Source organism: Neolamprologus multifasciatus, chromosome 10 (genome assembly GCF_963576455.1).
Source record: "Neolamprologus multifasciatus chromosome 10, fNeoMul1.2, whole genome shotgun sequence".
In the NCBI taxonomy this organism is placed as follows: Eukaryota; Metazoa; Chordata; class Actinopteri; order Cichliformes; family Cichlidae; genus Neolamprologus; species Neolamprologus multifasciatus.
This window is the reverse complement of record NC_140448.1, coordinates 10,856,343-10,876,528: the sequence shown is the minus strand read 5'-3', so window position 1 is coordinate 10,876,528 and position 20,186 is coordinate 10,856,343. Positions and strand designations below refer to the sequence as shown.

General features: G+C 41.9%; 1 protein-coding gene and 1 long non-coding RNA gene across 5 annotated transcripts in view; one reads left to right on the top strand and one right to left on the bottom strand.

The window, feature by feature from the left end:
- abr (ABR activator of RhoGEF and GTPase) overlaps window positions 1-20,186 on the bottom strand; it is a 123,858-nt gene that overhangs the window by 20,345 nt on the left and 83,327 nt on the right. For all 4 annotated transcript variants that reach the window (XM_085173636.1, XM_085173638.1, XM_085173639.1 and 1 more), the window contains exons 15-16: window positions 16,552-16,649; window positions 16,321-16,452 (exon numbers count right to left, since the gene is read on the bottom strand). In XM_085173636.1, the coding sequence (XP_085029762.1) occupies window positions 16,321-16,452; window positions 16,552-16,649 (230 nt within the window). The remainder of the gene's footprint in view (window positions 1-16,320; window positions 16,453-16,551; window positions 16,650-20,186) is intronic.
- LOC146509633 (uncharacterized) lies at window positions 2,042-12,061 on the top strand. The gene is made up of 2 exons (XR_014876280.1): window positions 2,042-5,199; window positions 6,247-12,061. It is a non-coding gene; the product is annotated as an uncharacterized LOC146509633 (long non-coding RNA).

Sequence of the window (20,186 nt, the reverse complement as noted above, 5' to 3'; positions counted from 1 at the left end):
TGTCTGTGTCCATAATTCTTCATTGTGGTTTCACATGATCCGAGTCACTCCGATGTCCACCAATGACAGGAATGACACGGCAAAGATCTTGCAATATCTCAAACTCTTTGTGTTACATACATCCACCTGAAAAAAAAAAAGCTAAAGGCAGAACATCAGATGCAAAATCAACTCTAAGAGTAAACTGTGCCGTTCCCTGGCTCAGAGTGTATTTGTTCATCAAACACAAGATAATCATTTTTCCTCAAAAAGGCAAACAGCAAATCCTCTTTGGTGGAAATAATTACAGCAAAACAACACAGTGAACTTTTTCTTTAATTACAACTGATTCCCCTCCTACCGTCTCTAGAAAGAAATGACTGCATAAAGTCTGAGCAGAGCTTTGCGTTTGCCTGAAATAAACATAAAATAAAGTCAAAGCTGCACAAGGCAAATTTATATTTTTTTAAACCCAGAAAAGAACTTTGTGGAACAGTTCCTAACTACTAAAGCACCATAATATCAGGGGACCACATAACCCGAGGGGTCTGGGTCTATTTTTTTCCTTTTGTGGTAAGCAGGTGAGGACGTTGTGATAAGAAGTCTTTGCACATCCTTAACATGTCCACATTTTGCAGGATGGAGATCATCCACCCGTCTGAGTGTCTGTCACACCTGGAATAAGCTTGATCTTTAAAACTGCACTTTGCTAAGATGTACAGCCAGTGGAGGATGACACATTCCCCCTGTTTTGGTAACTATTCCCGATATAGAGCTTGGTGTTGGGTGTGATTTCATCATATGAGCCAACCTGCCCTTTGGTGGGATGTGGATGGGCACCCACTATGTTGAGGCTGTGATCTCAGTGTTGTGATCTCTGCTAGTCTGGAGACAAGGCTGTGTTACATCTGAACATTGTGACCCAGTTTCAGGATGAAGAGAGCGCAGCCTCACAGAACGGTGCTGCTGACCTGCTTCAATAATTCACGCTTAAGTGTATAACCGTGGCTGAATGGACGCGGCCACCTGGAAAGATTACACGGCCGGGGCAGGAAGCTGGTGGGAATTACAGAGAGGAAGAGACGACAGTATCAGAAAGTATAACAGAACTGAGATTTCTTAGTTTTTTAAAGGAAAACATGATTGTTTTGGGCAGAGGGTGGATAAGAAAGTGCTTTAAACCAGCGGTCCCCAACCTTTTTTGCACCACGGACCGGTTTATGCCCGACAATATTTTCACGGACCGGCCTTTAAGGTGTTGCAGATAAATCCAACAAAATAAAACTAGTGCCGGTACCGAAAAAAGAAGATTTATTCATAACACACGTGAAAAGACCCAGGAAACCCAAGTTAACGATAAAGACGATAACAAAATAACGCTGAAAACTGATAAAAACCCTGAAAACCATACATTTCACACCTGAGCCTCAACTCTCGTGGCCCGGTACCAAACAACTCACGGACCGGTACCGGTCCGAGGCCCGGGGGTTGGGGACCGCTGCTTTAAACAATACGCACGAGTTAGCCTGCTGCTTTTTTAAGAGGTCTGATCAATAATGAAGAGGAGGAGAGGTTTGATGCTATGCGGACGGCAGACAGCCCGGCTCATGCTTTCAGTCTCTCATGGTCAAACAGAACACCTACATCTTCTGCTGAGCAGCATGTGTGCACGTGCATATCACCTCTCTGCTGAGGCAACATTACTACTACATTAATTATTCATAAACTCTCACAGAGTCACCATTTTCCAGCACATGCTACGTTTGTTACACTTCCCACTCCCACACAGCATTTATGAGAAATTTACTTACCAGCAAAGTTTCTCAGCACTTTTTTAAACAATTACTTTGTGATTTTATACAGAGCAGGCATTAGCTCCATTAACATAGTGTTTCTATGTGGCTTTTTATTTGTACCCCTTTTGATATGCACATTAGAGCTACACAGTACGTACTAATAGACTGGGGCAAAAGCCACTAAGTCTTCAAAAAATGCTAAATTAAGCACTGTAATTATGATAAAGGCCTGGCCTGCAATTTCTCATAATCATTATCAGAACAAATGAGGCCGAGTTGGTGCAAAAGCAGGCTAACAACTGAGAGCACACCTTAATGAAGAACACAAAGTCCCCATCACGAAAAGATCAGTTTTGTAAGCTCTGATGTTTTAGTTCCTGGAAAAGCAGGTCAACTCTCCTGTAACACACACATCCATCATCGCTTTCCCACTTTCAATTCTCGATAAGCAGCGTTAAAAAAAATCAGTTTGAAGAAAAGCCATTAACTCGTAGTGATAAATCAATTAGTTAATCAACAGAGAAGCCACCAGCTTAAGCTCCCAGTGGCTTTGTTGCAATGATGACCGGCCTTTGTGTTCAGAAAATCATCTCGGACTAAAAGCGTCGTCTCTGATGCAGAAAACTGCTCTCCAAATCTCTCTCTCTGCTTTGATCCTCAGGCTTTTTTCTCCTTCCTCCTTCCTAATCGTAGATAAACAAGACAAAGCAGAAACTAAAGAAAGAGTGCTTTCTACTAATGATTGACATAAAGCAGCCAGTGGCACAAACAGGGAGGCTGGACTGTGGCGGCTTCTCTTTAACCAGAGCTGATCCGCCTCCTTCACGCTGCCTGACTGAAACACTGTTGGGTTTGCTGGGCGGAGAGAACAAGATACAAGTAGGCAGAGATGTAATCAACCCAAACAACTCCTCCGCAGCTCTTAGAACACACACACACACACACACACACACACACACACACACACACACACACACACACACACACACACACACACACACACACACACACACACACACACACACACACACACACACACACACCTACCTCTCCTGGCTATTATACAACACACAGTACATAATTCAAACAATTTGTGACTGTGAAACAGACTCTTGAGATCCCCTCCCTCATGAACGCCCACTCGCTCTTTGAAAGCAGGACTAACAGAGGAAACAGGTACACTCTAGAGCCAGAGCCTCCGTCGGATCGAAACATTTTCTGATTGTGCCAGGGACGCTTTTTAAAAAGATTGCTCGGCTGAATTTAACATGGCACGCTGGTTATGCAACAGGCTGCTGCAAGCAAAGCAACGCAGAGAAACTGGGAGCTGAAGAGAACAGTGCCATCCTCCAAGGTTATTAAAGGTGCGCTGTCTCTATGTCCATTGTGGACATGCTGTCAGTCTATCACAGAGCCAAACTGGTGCATGTTAGTGGGTACAGTTTAGTGACACTTTAACTTTTACTTCAACCACTGATGTGTTACATGTGGTGTCAGCTCAACATTAGATAGCTAACAGTAATGGCCTCATCATTTACACAGCTGAGAAGTCCAAACCATCCTCACAGGGAGGTCTGGAGGGGAGACGCTTCTTCTATGTGAAAACAATTACATCACTTTTAGCCTAATTTGTAGAGGTGGGACTCACCATACATCCCACGATACGATATTATCACAATACTTAACGCACGATACGATATTATTGCAATTTTTTAAAAATATTTTGCAATATTTAGATTCTGTACATAAAGGTCAACTTTATCAATATTCATTTTATCTAATGTCAAAGTCTCGCACTCAGTCTCTCATTTCAGTCAGTTTTATTGTTGACAAACTGAACGGTTTGTATTACAGTCTAGTCCAACTTAACTGAATGCAACCATGTGGTACAATTATAGCTATTCTGAACTATGAAATTTATGAAAACTATGCAGCCCCTTCAGCAACTGAAGAATTTGAAAGTAAATTAAAACAAAATATAATTTTACATTACATAAAAAAGTTTTAAACTTAATTAAAATAAAACATGTCTAAAATTAAAATAAGTAAACTGTCATATTTATTGCTGCCAAAAAAAAAGTTAAACACATTTGGACAGTGAAGGAATGTCAGGATTGTTGCTCAGAAAAAGGATCAACATGCTCTGAAGTCAGAGCATGTTCCAGTCCACAAAATCTTTTTTTGTAACAAAATATTGATTTCTGCTGTCCCTGTATTGATACATTATTAGCAAACAAAATATCACGATACTACACAGTATCAATTTTTTCTCCCACCCCTACTAATTTGTGGTGACAAACGGGCCCCGGCATCGAGATCTCAGGTCAGGAAGCCCATAAAAAGAGTTTACGTTTTTACGGCTGTGGAAGGGTCAAACAAAACGTCAGTTTAACCGTTATCAATATATATTTATATAGTTTTAACTCATTACGGAGCGAGGATATCTGCCAAGCAAGAAGCTAAGCACCTGCTGTGGAGTGTCCAGCTGTCAGCTGGCTGCAGCTCAGTACAGTAGAAATTGGAAGGGAACAGCATCATTAGCTGTGATTACAGACTCTAAAACATTAACACCACAAAGTCTGATTTTAAAAAGTCGAATTTTTTAAAAATAAAAACAAATAAAGGACGGAGTAGGATGCATCATATTTGTTAAAAAATGGGAAAAATTTAATGAGGGATTCTGTGCTTAGTACAGGAGCACTAGGGTTCATGTGGACAGCAGAGGAAAAGGGAAGCTTCCCTCCTTCGCCTTGGGACAGGAAGTCATAAAGCAGGATCAAACGCCTGGCACTGCTTACAGTCGAGCTATATGAGGAGCATAATGTCACGAGAGATCAAGGACTCAACAGAAACTCAAGCCGCTGCAATAATCAAAGTTATCAAATCTTGATCCTTCAGGTGGCGGACAGTTTGCAGGGAGAAGCCGTCTGAGCACTACGCTCTTTAACTGCACACTTTCCCGTGCATGTACATGGAGAAAGCTTGTCCCCCTCTGATTACTGGAGTGGAAGCAATATGGAAAGGTCATCAGGACGTGCTGAAATGCAAAAAGGGGGGAAAAAAAAAAGAAGAAGAAAACTACACATACAAAAGCACAAAGGTTTGGGCTGTGACCGCTAACCGCAGCATCAAACACCTTATGAGTAAAAAGCATGTAGAAATCCACATTTTACAACAGTTACATTCTTAAACAGCAACAATAGAAAAAAGTTTTTAATCAAAGACACATAAACAAAATCCTTAAATCTGTTTTCCCTTCTGAAGTTTAATCAGTAGTCAAGCTCTTAATACTATTTGGAGCCATTTGTTTTCTTAAGCTATGTTCAGCCATAAACCAGACATCGTAAAAAATATCATCACCACTGTTCATCAGATTATGCCTCCATTCGGGGTCAAAGGTCAAAGCTTGCATAAATCTACAGATGTGTTATACAAAATAGGGCTGGGCGATATATCGAGTTTTTTAAAAATATCGATATATTTTTATATGAGATATAAGATGTGACAGTATCTTTTATATCGATATAGTCTATGTTACGTTATAATTATAGTTGTGGAGCCACAAGTTTGCCTCTCTTTTGTCTTTACGCAACGGTACTCGGCCTCGCCTCTCCTTCACTGAACACAACTCCCCCTCCCTCCCCCATTGCTTCACCTGCAGGCAGCGACAAGATGGACACGGCAAATCTCCGTTAACGAGGTACTGCGCATCGCCCCGTGCGTGCTGTGGGGCTGGACGGCGTCAACGTGTTAACGAGCTAACCACGCTAACGAGCTAACCACGCTAACGAGCTAACCACGCTAACGCCATGTACGGCCTAAAATCCTTTCATTCTCTCAAAAATTGACAGCGCGCCTTATGTATGAATTCTGGTTGTGCTTGATGGCCGCGAACCGATTTTATGTGGTACACGGCGCTCAGCAATCTGTCAAAAAATGTTTTAGTACGACTTTGGTAAGTTACGGAGCTGCACCGGCTTGATGGATTGTCGGAGCATTACGGCTACCGAGGAGCCTCGCGGAGTGATACGTACTGTGCTTCAACGTAATATTACCTTATTGTGTGTGTATAAGGACAATAAATGGCACCTGTTAAGAGACATGGTTACAAAGAGGATTTCAAACTCCAGGCTGTCAGTCACACAGTAGAAGTTGGGAACAGAGCAGCTGTGAAATCTGCCCTTGTTATTATGCTCAGCGTCTTTTAGTTTACATTTTGACTGCACAATTGTGAGCTCTTTGTTATGCACAAAAACAACATAGTTTTCTTTTATTTATGGAGCATTATTATTTAATAAATGCTCATAATTTATTTTTGAGTAGTTTTTTTCATGCTTTTCGTGTCATGCTTTGACTAAGAACTCTCTTTTTGTTCTTACCTTGTGGCTTTAAAAAAATATCGAGATATATATCTTATATCGCCATCCAGCTAAAAAATATCGAGATATGAATTTTGGGTCATATCGCCCAGCCCTAATACAAAAGTGCTATTTTAAAAGGGCTGACGTTCACTTTAAACCTCACTAGAAGCCTTGAAAGAATGCAGTAACAGCCAGAAGGTTTCATGTCCACTCGCTCTCCCCTCCGTCTCACAGGCATAGTCAGTGTACGTGTTTGTGACTGGAGGCTCAGGAACAAACTTAGATCACTAAGAGCTCAGCAGATGCCCGTGTAACACTCCAGCATGCAAAAAGTGCACACAGTAACCCAAAAATAACAGCTGCATTACCTCAAGCTACTGATTAAGAGTCAGCTACTGTTTCATCTTCAGACGCTGCAGAGGAAACACAAGCTTTTTAAAAATGAGTCACCAACCAGAGACGTGTAAAATTGAGTAACCTGGTATGATCACATCTTAGAAATTACGAGAAATCCAGCAGCAAAAGTGTGATTAACAGAAGCACTGCATACCTTCATGAGAACGTTTCAGGTTTTACGTGCTTACAGAGAAAGTGTGAGAGCTGCTGGGGCATATAAAAAGTGATCTGACGGCTTACAGAGGCATACGCACAGACAGACTAAGAAACTTAAGGACAAGGAGCACCTTTAGGGAGGAGAACAGAAAACTGCACTGTTCTTAAAGAAGGCTCAAAAATTGGTGGAAATTTGTAAGAGGAAAATACAGACAGACACCATCAAAATCTCTCATGAGCATCAGGGCTGGGCCATATCATACCGTTCACGGTAATACCGGTGTAATGTTGGGCAACGACAAGAAAATGAAATATTGCGATAGAATATGGGTAAAACGCGCATGCGGAGTGCCTTTGTTTTCATACGCGCATAGCCTAAAAGGTACGGCGGCGACGGAGAATGACAAGGACGAAAGCAGATCGTTGAGTGAAACAGATGAACCAGAATTGGTTTGTAAAAATGCTGCAACTTCAGTGGTGTGGAACTGGTTTAGCTTTCGTCCATCAGATAGACAACAAAGCACTATTTTTGGTAGTGCATGTTAGCGGGCCGTCGTTATGACCGTGTTTTTTGGAAAATATGGCACACTTAAAATCAATCCTTTGATTTTTCTGAAAATTGACAGTGCCCCTTATAATCCCGTGTGCCTTATGTATGAATTCTGGTTGTGTTTACTAACCTGGAAACGATTTTATGTACACGGCGCTCAAAAATCTGTCAAATGTTTTAGTACGACTTTGCTTAGCTACGAAGCCGCACCACTTGATGGATTGTCGGTGCATTACGGCTATCGTAGGCAGGAGCCTGGCAGAGTGATACGCACTGTGCTTCAACATAATATTACCGCATTGTGTGTGTATAACCTCTTTTTAAGTTTTGTGGATATTATACATGGTTATGCTGAGGATATGTCGGCCGGTTTCCACTGGAAATGCCTTTTGGTTAAACTGTCAGCAAGGAATTTGCATTTGCACTGTTACATTTTTATATAACTTTAATGCACATAAAAAAACAGCTGCTTGTTTAAGTGAAAATACATTGATTTTTTTTTTTTTGCACTAATAAAATTGTGGAGTTGTAAAGTATTTTGTCTAGTGTCAATTATATCGTCAGTTATATCGTCATCGCAAATTTTCAAATCTATATCATGATAAATATTTTTGGTCATATCGCCCTGCTCTAATGAACATGATGGTCATGTTTGTGATTTTCTCACAGCTTCTTGGGAAAGGCCTCCTCAGTTTGCTCAAATATCACATAGTATTGTGCTCCCTATGCATGAACTGCACGAAATGTTGATCAGGGAGGTTTTGTACTACCTTCAGCTCCCAGCAGTGTTCCAGAATGGAAAACAGGGACATCCAAAACCTCACTGACACACTATACTACCTAACAGATTCTTAGGGATGCTGGGGAAACGTTTAGTGAAACACTGCAAAGCAGTAACAAAGTCCCGGGGAAGAGTGGTGAACAGGGAGGTCACACTGCAGTAAAAGTATCTCCTGGTTCTTTAAAAGCTGCCTGGGACAAAGCTGTAAATATACAGCCTGATGTCCAACACTGACCTCTGTAGTATCTCATAAAAGCACAGGAACATGCACAAAGTATAATACAAAAAGCTTTATTTATAACTCCACATATTCATTTCTGATGCAGACCAGTACTTAGAATCTCTTAGAAGAAACCAGACCTCGTACAGTGGGCATCACCCATTCTCTGTAATGAAGTGCAGAACCGCTGTGGGTAAATTCTTGCTCAAGCATCAGTCTCCAGTTGTGGACATGTGGAAATTATTCAAGTTCCTGCACAATCATCAGGTCTAAACAAACAAAAGAGGAGGGCATTTGAACAATGCAGAGTCTTGTTCAAGCTACAGCTTCATAACTGTTCGACCTGATCAGCCATCTTTCCCAGGGTAACATGGGGTTCACAATCAGCCCAGAGCAACTGGCAGCCACACGTTTTACCGCTGTAAGAACAGCTCGGGTCCCTCGGCTGACCACTTGAAAGCCAGAATAGGCTCTCCTAGCTGGGACACAGCGTGTAGCTGAGGCTCATTTACTTTAATGCTTGTCAGAAGACTGCCAACAACAACAAGAGGGAAAGGGAGAAAGTATCTTGGTCTCACTGGGGTTTGGGGGATTTAACAAAAAAAAAAGAAAGAAAAAAAAAAAAAAAGAGTTGCAGCTGGTTTTCAGAGCCTTGTTTCTGTCAGAGATGTGAAATCTGATTAAGAACGAAGGCAGAGAGACACTGTGGGGTGTCTCTGTAAAGCTGGCTCATCAGTCGGCCAAGGACAAAGGGGGACAATGAGGAAGGGCAGAAAAATCCTTTTTCACTTTGTTGTAGAGATTTAGATGAGAAAATCAATTCTCATACTGGTGCACTGATTACAAGAGTGCAGCCAACAGCTGTTTCGTGTAGGATAGAAATAAAGATTATGGAAAATCACTGTCTGGTTTTAACAGAACACACAAAAAAATTGAGCAGAACTTCTGATTTACCACCACCATGTTTAAAGTCACGTTCAGTCTCTGTAGCTCACATGCATCATGCTACCCAAATACCTCCTTTGCAACTAAGTACTTTAGAGTTTTGCCACTTGATTTTAAACACACATAAACAGAGATGAGAAAAGCCCAGAACTGTACACAGGGCTGGGCCTCACAATGTGCTGGCAGGCAGAGTCAAGCATGAAATGGGCTTTATCCCTCAGAGAGTCAGGCGGGGACGTGATGAGAGGACTGAGGTGATTCGCTGCCCCGAGCCCCCACCCCAATGTCATCTGCTGTGTATAATTCCACAGCTCGAGAACAGCCAGGAGATGTGTGTATGTGAGATATGAGAAACCTGAGGCCTGAACTAGAAAGTCCTATAATACAAAAACAAATCGGGGGAACAGAGGTTTTAAATGAAATTACTCTGATATAGACTACAAAATCTCTTTTGTCAGCATTTACTGGCTTGGTAGCAGTGGCTGGATAAGAGCTGGCTGTCAGAAACACAGCAGCGTAACAAAGACAACGAGAGGCTGGGGTGTTAACTAGAAGTCTACTTGTCATTACTAATGACCGCTTCTTACTTCTCTTTCTGTTCTTGCCTCCATCTGCAGTGTTATTCTCTCCATGTATCAGGCCACGATGTTACTTGGCACCAGAAACAATGAGAACAACACAGGGAAGTTTGATCAACAGCTACAACAACTGATCACGATTTGCTAAAAAGAAAAAAGAAAAGAAAAAAACCCAGGCTCTTGAGGTTGGACAAGAGGCTCTCATCCCGATCATGATTTTCTGGCGATGCAGCGTTCGTGGCCTCTCATGTTTGAGTGTTCAAACATGACACTCTTTGTATTATCTGAAAGCCCCTTTAGACTGTTACCAATTATTCCTGAACCCTGATCTCTTTTATGAGACAAAAGGGTGGTAGCAACTGCACAGAGAAATTCACGGTTCCTCTCTGGAGAGCATTTCATTTCTCAGGCTGTGATGAGATCCTTTGTTCTCACTTTAACTCCCAGCATCACATAATTGGCCACCATCTGGGACTCTCTCATTCCTATTCTTTTGCTCCATGTCATTCTCTTCTGTTTCCCTCCGACCGCCTTTACCACATGTGCTACATATGCATGTTTTCATGGTAGGAAATCAAATATCTGTTGTCAATGCCTAATTCTTTCCTGAAGGATTATGTAATGTTATAATGAGGAACAATTACTGAACTAGCTTGCCCTCGACATTTCGACGGTTCATTGGAAACCAGTGCATTTGTACTTTTTAGCAAGGGGAAAAAAAGAAAGGTACAAATGTGGCAGAGGGCAATGTGAAGGGGTCCCAAAGAGAACCTCTGGCCTTTAAGTGGCCTTTTCACATTCTCGCTTTATTCTTCCACTGTCCTTATCCATCCGGTACCCCTTCTGCTTTACATGGATCACCGTTTACTTTCTTTTCTAGCTGAATCAAATCTCTGCCCAACGCCCACAACTAGCGCAGATAGCAGCAGCTGACGCTTTTCCTTCTGACATCTCTTTTCTTGTAACTTTCTAGATTCAGAATCAAATCTGAGATGGGCTGCCATAAAACTTTGTAAGCACATTCATGTTCCCCTAAAAATTAATTATAATAACTTTGGCGGTTGCTCAAATTGTCTAGCTCCATTATCCAAATTAAAAAGACTTTAGCCTCATCTGTACTTTGTTTTCGCTGCTAATCAGTTAATGGTACTTTGGCATGCTAAACTAGGACTGTAATAACACAACAAACAACATTATATCTGTTAAGTATCAGCATGTGCAGCCATAACCTCTTTGCATTTTCTAAGCAGTGTAAAGACCACAGCATATAACTGTAGATAAAAGATGGGGCTTGTCACCCACTAGATTGTCGATCTTAAACTTGAGTGCTTCAAATGTCGCCATCCTAGCTTTTAAATCCAGACGTCACTGTTATTTAAACAAGTGTCCTCCTGACACATTCTTTTCTAGGCCTGGCATTAGACTGGAAACAATCTCAGATATTATTTCGCGACTTACAAACTGAATGGAAGGCTACTACACGATTAGCATCATGCCATTAATACTTAAGGACATCTCGGCCTTCGGTTTGCATGAGAGCAGTCCAACATTACAATTCCTAATTTTTGCTTTTCTTTCTAGTCTAGACTGTCCAAGAAAAACCCAACAAAAAAGCATCAAGCTTGATGAAAAATGGTGATCAAATGTGACCATTTTTTGTAACATACACTCAAACTATATTTGGCAGGTCTGGGGTTTTTCCTATTCTACTCCCAGAGAGAAGATAGATAGGGAAAAAATGGGGGTATCTGCACATTCGCATGATCTGAGAGTGCGTGTAGTTATTTAGGGCATGTATATCCCAAGTGGCAGGGAGTGAATGTTTTAAGAGGGAACAAAGGCTGTCTAAGTGAGGGCTGTGACGGAGGAGCTTCTTTGTGGAAAGATGACAGGGAAAAAATAAAAATCCATCAAAAAGCTGCTATCAGCTCCACTGATCAAGGATCGTCTGATGAGGAAGTCGGCTTAATTGGGGCCCATCAATAAAAAAAAGTGCCATATGCTCAAACACAGAGACCATGAGATATGAGACTCATTAAAAAAACATGGCTTAAAAACTGCAAAGGGAAGAAACATAATAAAATAAGTAGGCTTAGGAGTAAGAGAGCAAATGAGCACTGGGACTATCTTTGTTAAGCAGTGAACATCCACACTCCCCACCCCAATATACAACACCAGGCCAGACAAAGGAGGTATAAGCTAATAAATGCCAGGTAATGTAGCCGGCTGAAGTTATTGATATCGTTTACAATGTATTAGCCTGTCACCCAGCTGTGTGTGTGTATGCGAGTCTGTGGTTTTCCCCCCAGGGGGGCTGAACACACACAGTGGAGTCCCATCTGTTAGCGTTGATGACAGCAGTGTGTGTGTGGATGTGTATAGCCACAGGGGCTGTGTGCGTGGTGGAAACATGACAAATCGCAGCCCTAAAGGACAGGGCACAACAATAAAATAGATGACACCATCTATTAGACACTAATTAATATTAATATCTACACACTGACACATGGAAACACACACCTTCATTAAAACCACTGAGCTTTGAGTTAAAAACTAACATTGCATGAAATACCACCACCTTGCACCGCCCAGAGGGAAGATGTGTTGGAAAAAACATGCATTCTAGGAGAAAAAAGCCTAGAAGAGTCCGAGGCCCAATTCCCATAAAAACAAATAATAGGAGAACCTAATTTTATTCCTGGGAGTGTTAATAACATGCTAAGCAGCACCAGAATGTAGAATTTACCCCCATAATAATAAGAAATGAAAAATGGAAAAATCTCCCTACGCTTGCTTACACTTCTTCACTGTTTACATCATAGTGTGCATACTTCTAAATACACTCACCAGGCTGTATTTCATTCTAATGAGAGCTTTATGTTGGCATCAAGTTTGATGCAGTACTTGAGAGATGAGATCAGAGCTCGGGGCTTGAGCTTTCTACACTGGCACATTTCCACCGGTCAAGAAGTTTTACTGCTACGATCAGCCGGCTACTATCCCAAACAATGGCACTTTGACCAATAAACCCTCAACCTTTGCATCTAATGCTTCATAGTGATGAAAGACCTCAGGCTCTTAAGTGGGAACTTGAGTGCACGTGGATGCTCACCTCAAACTTTACAACCCCTTTGCACCCGGAGCTTTACAGTAATGCCGGCCTAATGTGTGTGCACCCCTGTCCGGCTCCGCGGCTTCGGAGAGGGAGGCGAGAGCTGCCGGGAACAAACAACATCATCACTGCTCTCCTTCTGTACCTAATGCCCAACTTCTCTGGCTCCCATTATCTCCAGGAGACTGCTCAAAACTATCAGGTTATTGCTTTTCGCGGCTTCACAACGCCGCACTCTGCGTCGTCTGTGTCGAGATAAGGGGCTGCCACGCGCTCAAACCAATAACAACAACCCCCAGCGTTGTGCGGTGTTGAAGGGATGATGGGAACAAGTGGGGAGGGAGAGGGCTGAAGTAGTGAGGAGATTATTAGAGCTGTTACATGACTCTTGAGAGAACACGAAGCTCCTCTATAGAAAGAACATCGAGGAGGAGGCGGTTCAGTGCAGCACCACATGGTGTTGGATGGGATCGCTTTAGTGACAGACTCGAAACAACATCAACCTCGGTTTGATATTTTTAAAAATGTGACACAGACTTGAGAAAATCCTGTGACTTGCGATGCAAATTTGCATCGAAGTATTGATAGTAGGTGTAAGTCCCATTTAATCCAATAAAACTGTCATCGTGTCAGCATGCTAATGTGATTGTGAAGGAAGCCTCACAGAAATCAGCATTTTAAAGTAACTTCAAGCCTCAAATAACCAACTTCCTTTTATTTTCAACTCATCTTTGAAAACTTGTGCTTGTGCAAGATGATTGAAGATGTCAAACTAGAGTCTTGGGAAGCACAATACCTGCAGTAGGATCCCATTTCCTCAATTAAAGCCCTGATAGGTGGGAAATGGAGACCGACTAATGTAGTCATATAGAGCTGGGAGCTGGTGACAAATTCCTCCTCAGATAAGCCAAGTAATTAAACCCAAACAAGGTGAGCCCAGAGGAGGCTGAGATGGGCTGCACAAGTGTTATCAGATGAAAGGACTGGTGAAGCAGGGCGATATGATGCGTTTCTGCCGCTCAGCCTACCCGGTTACATAAGTGGCCCTCTGAAGACGACTATTGCAAGTTACAGCTGACACATAAAGGGCAAACTTGCACAGTGCATGAGGTAGAGGATGGTTTAGAGGCCAAGCGAGTGTCTGCACTCATAACCAGTGAAAAGTTTATAATTTCAAAAACATCCATGTATTGGAGCTTTTAAAACTAAGTGCCATTGGTTGGAGGCAAACAATTCAAGCACTTGAGGCAAGGTCCATTTTCTCAATCACCTGCTTTCAGACACTTTAAGAATGAATTTGTGTTTCCAGTTTGAAAGACAGGAGGGCTGCAGCTCTGATTTTGTTTCCGTTTAGTGTGGGATTAGCAACACGACCTCAGAGTTCAGAGTTTATCTGCTTCGGGGATGTCAGCCCAAATGGAAATAAAGCAATTCAATCAAGTCACCTTAATTCCCACAGTTAACATGTGCGTGTACACTGGCGGAAATCCCACATAATGTACCTCCTTACAAGTCTGTATCAAAAAATGCTTTCTTGGTACTATCATAACAAAATCTCTGGCTCGAATCGTACCACGATCTTATGACGATAGAGGCGATCAACTTTCTCAACAAAGTAACCACAGCGGATTTAGAAAAAAGAAAAAAACTTCCCTCTCGATATGCCCTTTTACGGTCAGTCAGTATTCCACAAGCTTTTTAAATAAATCACAGGGTCTCCAGAGAGCAAAGCAAAACACTGAAGGCTCCTTCTCAACCCGGCTTCAGGAAAGCAAACAGCTCAGGTCCTGCTCTCTATCTGTGGGCTCTGCAGGACTCCTTCGTGGCTGTAATAAACATATGATATCAGAGTCTAACACAAGTGCCACCATGTCTGAAGCATTCATGAACATTTAAAGAATGACAAGAAACCAACTAATAAGCAGTCAGACCATAAATCCTCCTGTTTTAGGACACATATGTTGTTTCATTAAGAGACTAAAGCAGCAGTGTTGTGCTCAGGATCAGGGCCTTTGCGTTCAGTGGATGCACTGTTGACAGGTTCACCCACAAACCTACTATGTATAACATATTCACAGTATTTTCACCCTCCATGCGTCTGGGACAGAACATGCCATTCTATCCGCCTTACTAAACCTCCACCCCTCCCCCCCCAGCAAAAGCATGTGGCGTATTTGTTTATTTTCTGCGGGGGGGGGGGGGGGGGGGGGGGGGGGTCTGCCTGATGTTGGCTTGAAATTGATGTTCCCAGTAACGTTTCAGTAGCAGCAGCATCATCATCCGCCTCAGGTTTTAGAGTTAAGTCACAATGTTGCAGAACTAATGACCTGATGTAGCTTCTATTCCATTGTATGTTAAACCAGCACTAAAATCTCAGTCTTAAAAGTTTAACTACTCACTGCCTGATATTGAAGCTGTCGATAAGGCACAAAAAGATGCCATTTCAGGCAGGGTGTTTTGCTTTCAAAGCCAACACTGAAGGACGTAAAGCATCAAAATGAAAGAGAAAAGACTGGAAAGATCTAGTGACAAACAGGAAATGCTGTAACAAACAACAAACTTCAAAGCCCCTTTAAGAGACTGCGGGAACTTGGGTCTGAGGAGAAACATATCCGCTCATTCACATAAGATTTATAAGATATTTTTGAGACGCATTCCTCCCCTAAAAATCCAACTTTACAAACGTGACTGATGTGTGTCCCACTTTCCTGATAACAGAGGAGGGAGGATTGACTTGTATTCCTGTTTATTCCTGATGCAACTTGTAACAGATGCTGTGTATCAACTACGAGTATTATGCTGCATGCAGCAGCCACAAACAAAACTTTAACTGCTTAGTCCAGAGTCAAAAGCAGGATTATAAATAACCATAAACTCACCTCTGGCATAGACACCCGGCACTTGAGAGAAATTGAAGATAACGGCGTTTAAAAGCCCTCCGAGTTGACCCACTTTCATAATGTGAAGTTTGATCGATTACAGGGCACCAGAGGAGGAAACTACAACAGCTGCAATTTGGAGAAAACTGACAGGAGTCAAGCTTCACTTGACCAAATAGATTTTTTTGAAGACGTTCTGGAAAAAATGGAAATGTGACACCTCTGTAGGCTTTTCAGCAAAAACTAAACAGTGAGTGGAGAACGGCATTTTGCCTCAATACCAAGAAACCGCAGATTCCACTGTGGAGGCCGTATCTAGTTAATGAGACTGAAAGGGAGTTTTATGGAGACATTTCTCACAATAAGACAGGGGGAACCCCCCTTAAATAAACTCTCCTTCACACTATTAATCCAACCAGCATCATTAGAGGTAACCACTACAAACCATACAATTGTGTGCAGAAGCTAGACAGCTAATTAAAATGAGTCATATGGTGGAAAATCTTCCCCCAAGAGGACACAGACGTCTCTCTTTGTGCATGGTCTATTTTACAGCCGTTCTCCTACCTGGACTTGCCCTTTGCCCATGATCTTGTCCACAATCTCATTGTCGTCTTTGTTCAGCATGCTTTTGTCGTAACACTTCTCGTAGCACAGGATCCGAAGGTACTGGGAGCCCTCCAACTCGATCTCAAACTCCTGTGCAGTGACACGGATGTAAACAAGGAGAAGAATGAAGATGAAAACAGCACAGTTAAAAAAAATATGAAAAGAAAAAAAGATGTCATTGCGACTGACTTCATTCCACTGAGGCTCTGTGGTGTCCCTGAAGACTCGGGTCTTGGCCTTGCTGACAAAGTATCCAAATGAGTCTACTTCGAGAGTGCAGTATAGATCTGAAAGCACAGAGTGTAGACAGGTCGGTGAGATGAAACAACAACAGAGTATGACAGACAAAATCTGAAGCACTGGAGAACACTTAAAAAAAAGAAGATCAAACATATTGTAGATGTTTAAAAATGACTAAAACATGCTGTTACACATGTTTAACTGCCACAGATGGGTGTTGGACAGATACATTTATCGTTCCCTGTGTGGAAATTTGATAGCAGCAGAAGATACTTGACATTTCAAAGCACCATATAAAAACAATCACATGAACATAAGATGTAAAGCACACAATATACAGACACTTTTCCTCTCCGAGCATCTTAGGGATGATTTTGGCCAGACCAGCTTCCAATGAAAGAGATGTGGATTCTTTTTGCACTGCGACCGATTGATTGATTTACTGGAAAAGGTCAAATATATATAGCATCAATCCTCCAATGGAACTGCCTGATATTTAAATATACATTTTTGAGTCTTCAAAAAATAAATAAAATAAAATGTTTTCCCTTGAAGCCATAATGATGTGTTAACATAATAACCAACAGCCAAAAATCCATTAAAAAACTCAACTTAAGACACAAGACTTGTCTTATGAAAAGAAAGAAAACAACTAAATATGAGGGAAGCTGTGAACAGTGAATGTTGGAATCACCATAAGAGCACAGCCAAAAGTGCAAACATGTATAAAAGTATCACAAATGTGCAATTAAAAGGTGAAAAAAGCCCTCCAATTTGTCGATATGCTACCGTTTGACAGCAGACAGGCATCAATCTCCTCCCTGTGTACACAATCAGCACCAGCAGCCCCTCGCCACTCTTAACATCCTCATACCGCAGCAGTAACCCGCCCCCCTTCCCTCCTCTGGGATCAGCTCACACTCTGCTCTTACACAGAGCAATTAAGTCTGTTAATGTGTTTCTTTAAATGCTCCTGAAACCATTCCTGCAGACTGTGCTACCAGCTGTCTGTAAACCGTCTCCACTACATCCCCTATGTTGGACTTAACCCCTCGGGTTAACTTCCACTAGACAGCATGATGGATGGGTGAGTGGTTTGACCTTTCACCGGGACAGTCACTAAGATTAAGCAAGAGAGCTGAATGGCAGGGGAGTGGGTTTAATTACATATGCAATAAAATTAAAAAGACATTAGTTTAAACAAAAAAAAAAAAGTCATAAGCAAAGTCATCATCACAATCACAAGATTTAAGAGCCTGACACGAGCCGGGTTATGAGAGGATACCAACCACATCACCTGGATGAGCTGCGACTGGAGAAAACGTGCACATGTATCTATAGAATAAAAAGGCGCGTACAGTATAAAGGAATGTCGTTCCATCTGTTTTTATTCCCCCTTTGTTTGTTTTCTCAGCATCCTAAAAGGTTTTGCCATAATCACTCCCAGTTAGGAAGAGATTAGCGGTGGTGGTACGAGGGAAGTTCAATGAAGGGGAATTCAGCGCGACCATCTGGGGGATATTTAAAAAAAACATGAAGCAGTTATTGCACGCTTCCGCTATGTACGGAAGCATAACAGCTCACGGCTGTCACTTCTGATTTGACATCTGGAAAAATCCTTAAACTACCTGTCACAGTCTGCTTCATTAAAGAGGCGGCAACATTCTGATGGTTGCAATGAGCGATTCAACCGGTTCTTTGTGTGCAACTCTAATGTGATTTTATCCTCTTCGTTTCATCTAGCCCTGGAGTAGAGAAGCGTATTCATAGTCCTGAGCAGCTCCCAGTTTTCTCTGGAAGTTGATTTCCTCTCCAGCTGAAATGGGTTTATGTGCCCAGACCTAAAATTCAAACAAGGCCATGGAGAGCATATTTTGAGAGGTCTTTGTGTCCTCACAGTGGATCCAAGAGGGCTTTGAGAAGTAGGACAGACTAAAAGAGGCCTGGAGTTTTCATTTTTCTGGCAGGTCGCCACCAGGCTCAGAGTATGAGGGGGATTTATTGGTCAGCATGGGGTCTCTGACCCCTAAATACAGGGTTAATGGATACCATCCTTTTCCATCTCAATTAGCTGTGGGCTGTAGCCCTTGTGGGGCGCGTATGTTCTTATACAGCAGGCTAATCTTTGCCCGAGGCTGCGCCGAATGCTGGTTCAAACTGTTGGTTCACAGAATCAGGAGACGAGTGATAATCAGTTCAACTAACTAGTGTCTCAGCAGCTACAGATCGCAGTCACCAAAACCGCTGCTTCAGGACAAAATATTCTTCTCAGACTACAAAACATAATAAGCAGGGAAATGCCATAATTCAACTGTTTAAACAGAACCCAGAAGAAGAAAACTAATAAAAGCCTGACATAGAGCGACTGAGAATACATGCAGCCATGGCTGGATTGGATTACACAGAAATACAGTCTTGAGAACGTGTGAACACTTTCAGCAGTGGTTTGAATTTGAGCCTTACAGGAAAAACGTCAAAAAGCAGAAACGTCAAAACGAAACAAAAATTTTAAAAATGCCAAGTAGGTGCTTTAACTGTGCAGTGACCGTAAAATAAAATTTAAAAATGCACCTTTCTCTCATCTTCTAATGTGGATCTGTGCCCCCACCCTATGCAGAAAGTGCAGTTCTATAGGTGTGTATTGAGCTAACTGTTGCATCTTTTTGAAGGGAACGACATGCGAACACTCACACATACAAACAAATGAAAATAAAGCAAGAATAAAATGACATGACATGTTTTTTGCTTCTCATCTAGGTCAGTATTTCCATAGATTTTTTTTTCTATCTGAGTTTTTGGGAGACGCTCAACTCCCAGCTTTTCCCTCTGTGACCCAGTTTGACTAACTTTGCCCTGGGCTGCGCTTCCAAGCCCTTTCCCACTGGGGGAAGATTGTTGTGGCATAAATAACAGCTTCAGTAAAATCTTCGACTACATGCTTACTTGATTTTTTTGATTTGAAGGAAAAAAAAAAAAAAAAAGGAGGGGGAGGGGGCAAGAGAAAGCCTACTGTGGAGCATTCAGTGCCCACTTAACCTGACACAGTGAATAATGACTGCTGTTTCAGATCATTACACATTTCCATTCTAATATGAAAATAATCACCATTCGCAATAACAGAAACCACATGCGCACACACGATTATGCAAAAGAGGAAATTGCTGCAAAATCCTCGCACATTGAAATCTGAAATGCCAGAGACGATAAAGTAGAGTACCGACAACGCAACTGGAACCGCACTGAAGCTTTAACACAGGCTGGAACATCGCCACACAAAACCTGTACACAAACCGAATCCCATCATTAAGCTACATCTGGAGGGGCTTTGTAATTTTAGTCATTTGTGGTATTGGAGGAAATTCTACAAGCAGAGGAATACAGTGTGTCTCAGTGATCTCTGTATGTGTTTGAAACCCCAGAGAAACTGTGCCGATGCTGGACAGGTTTTAAAAACTAAATACGAATATTTAAAAAAGCTATAGGAAGCAATTGGCAAAGATGGACTCTGTACATCCATCCTGATGTTAGTCAGACATATTCACCATAAAAGGGGTGTATTATATTACTAAGGGTTTATTTAATTT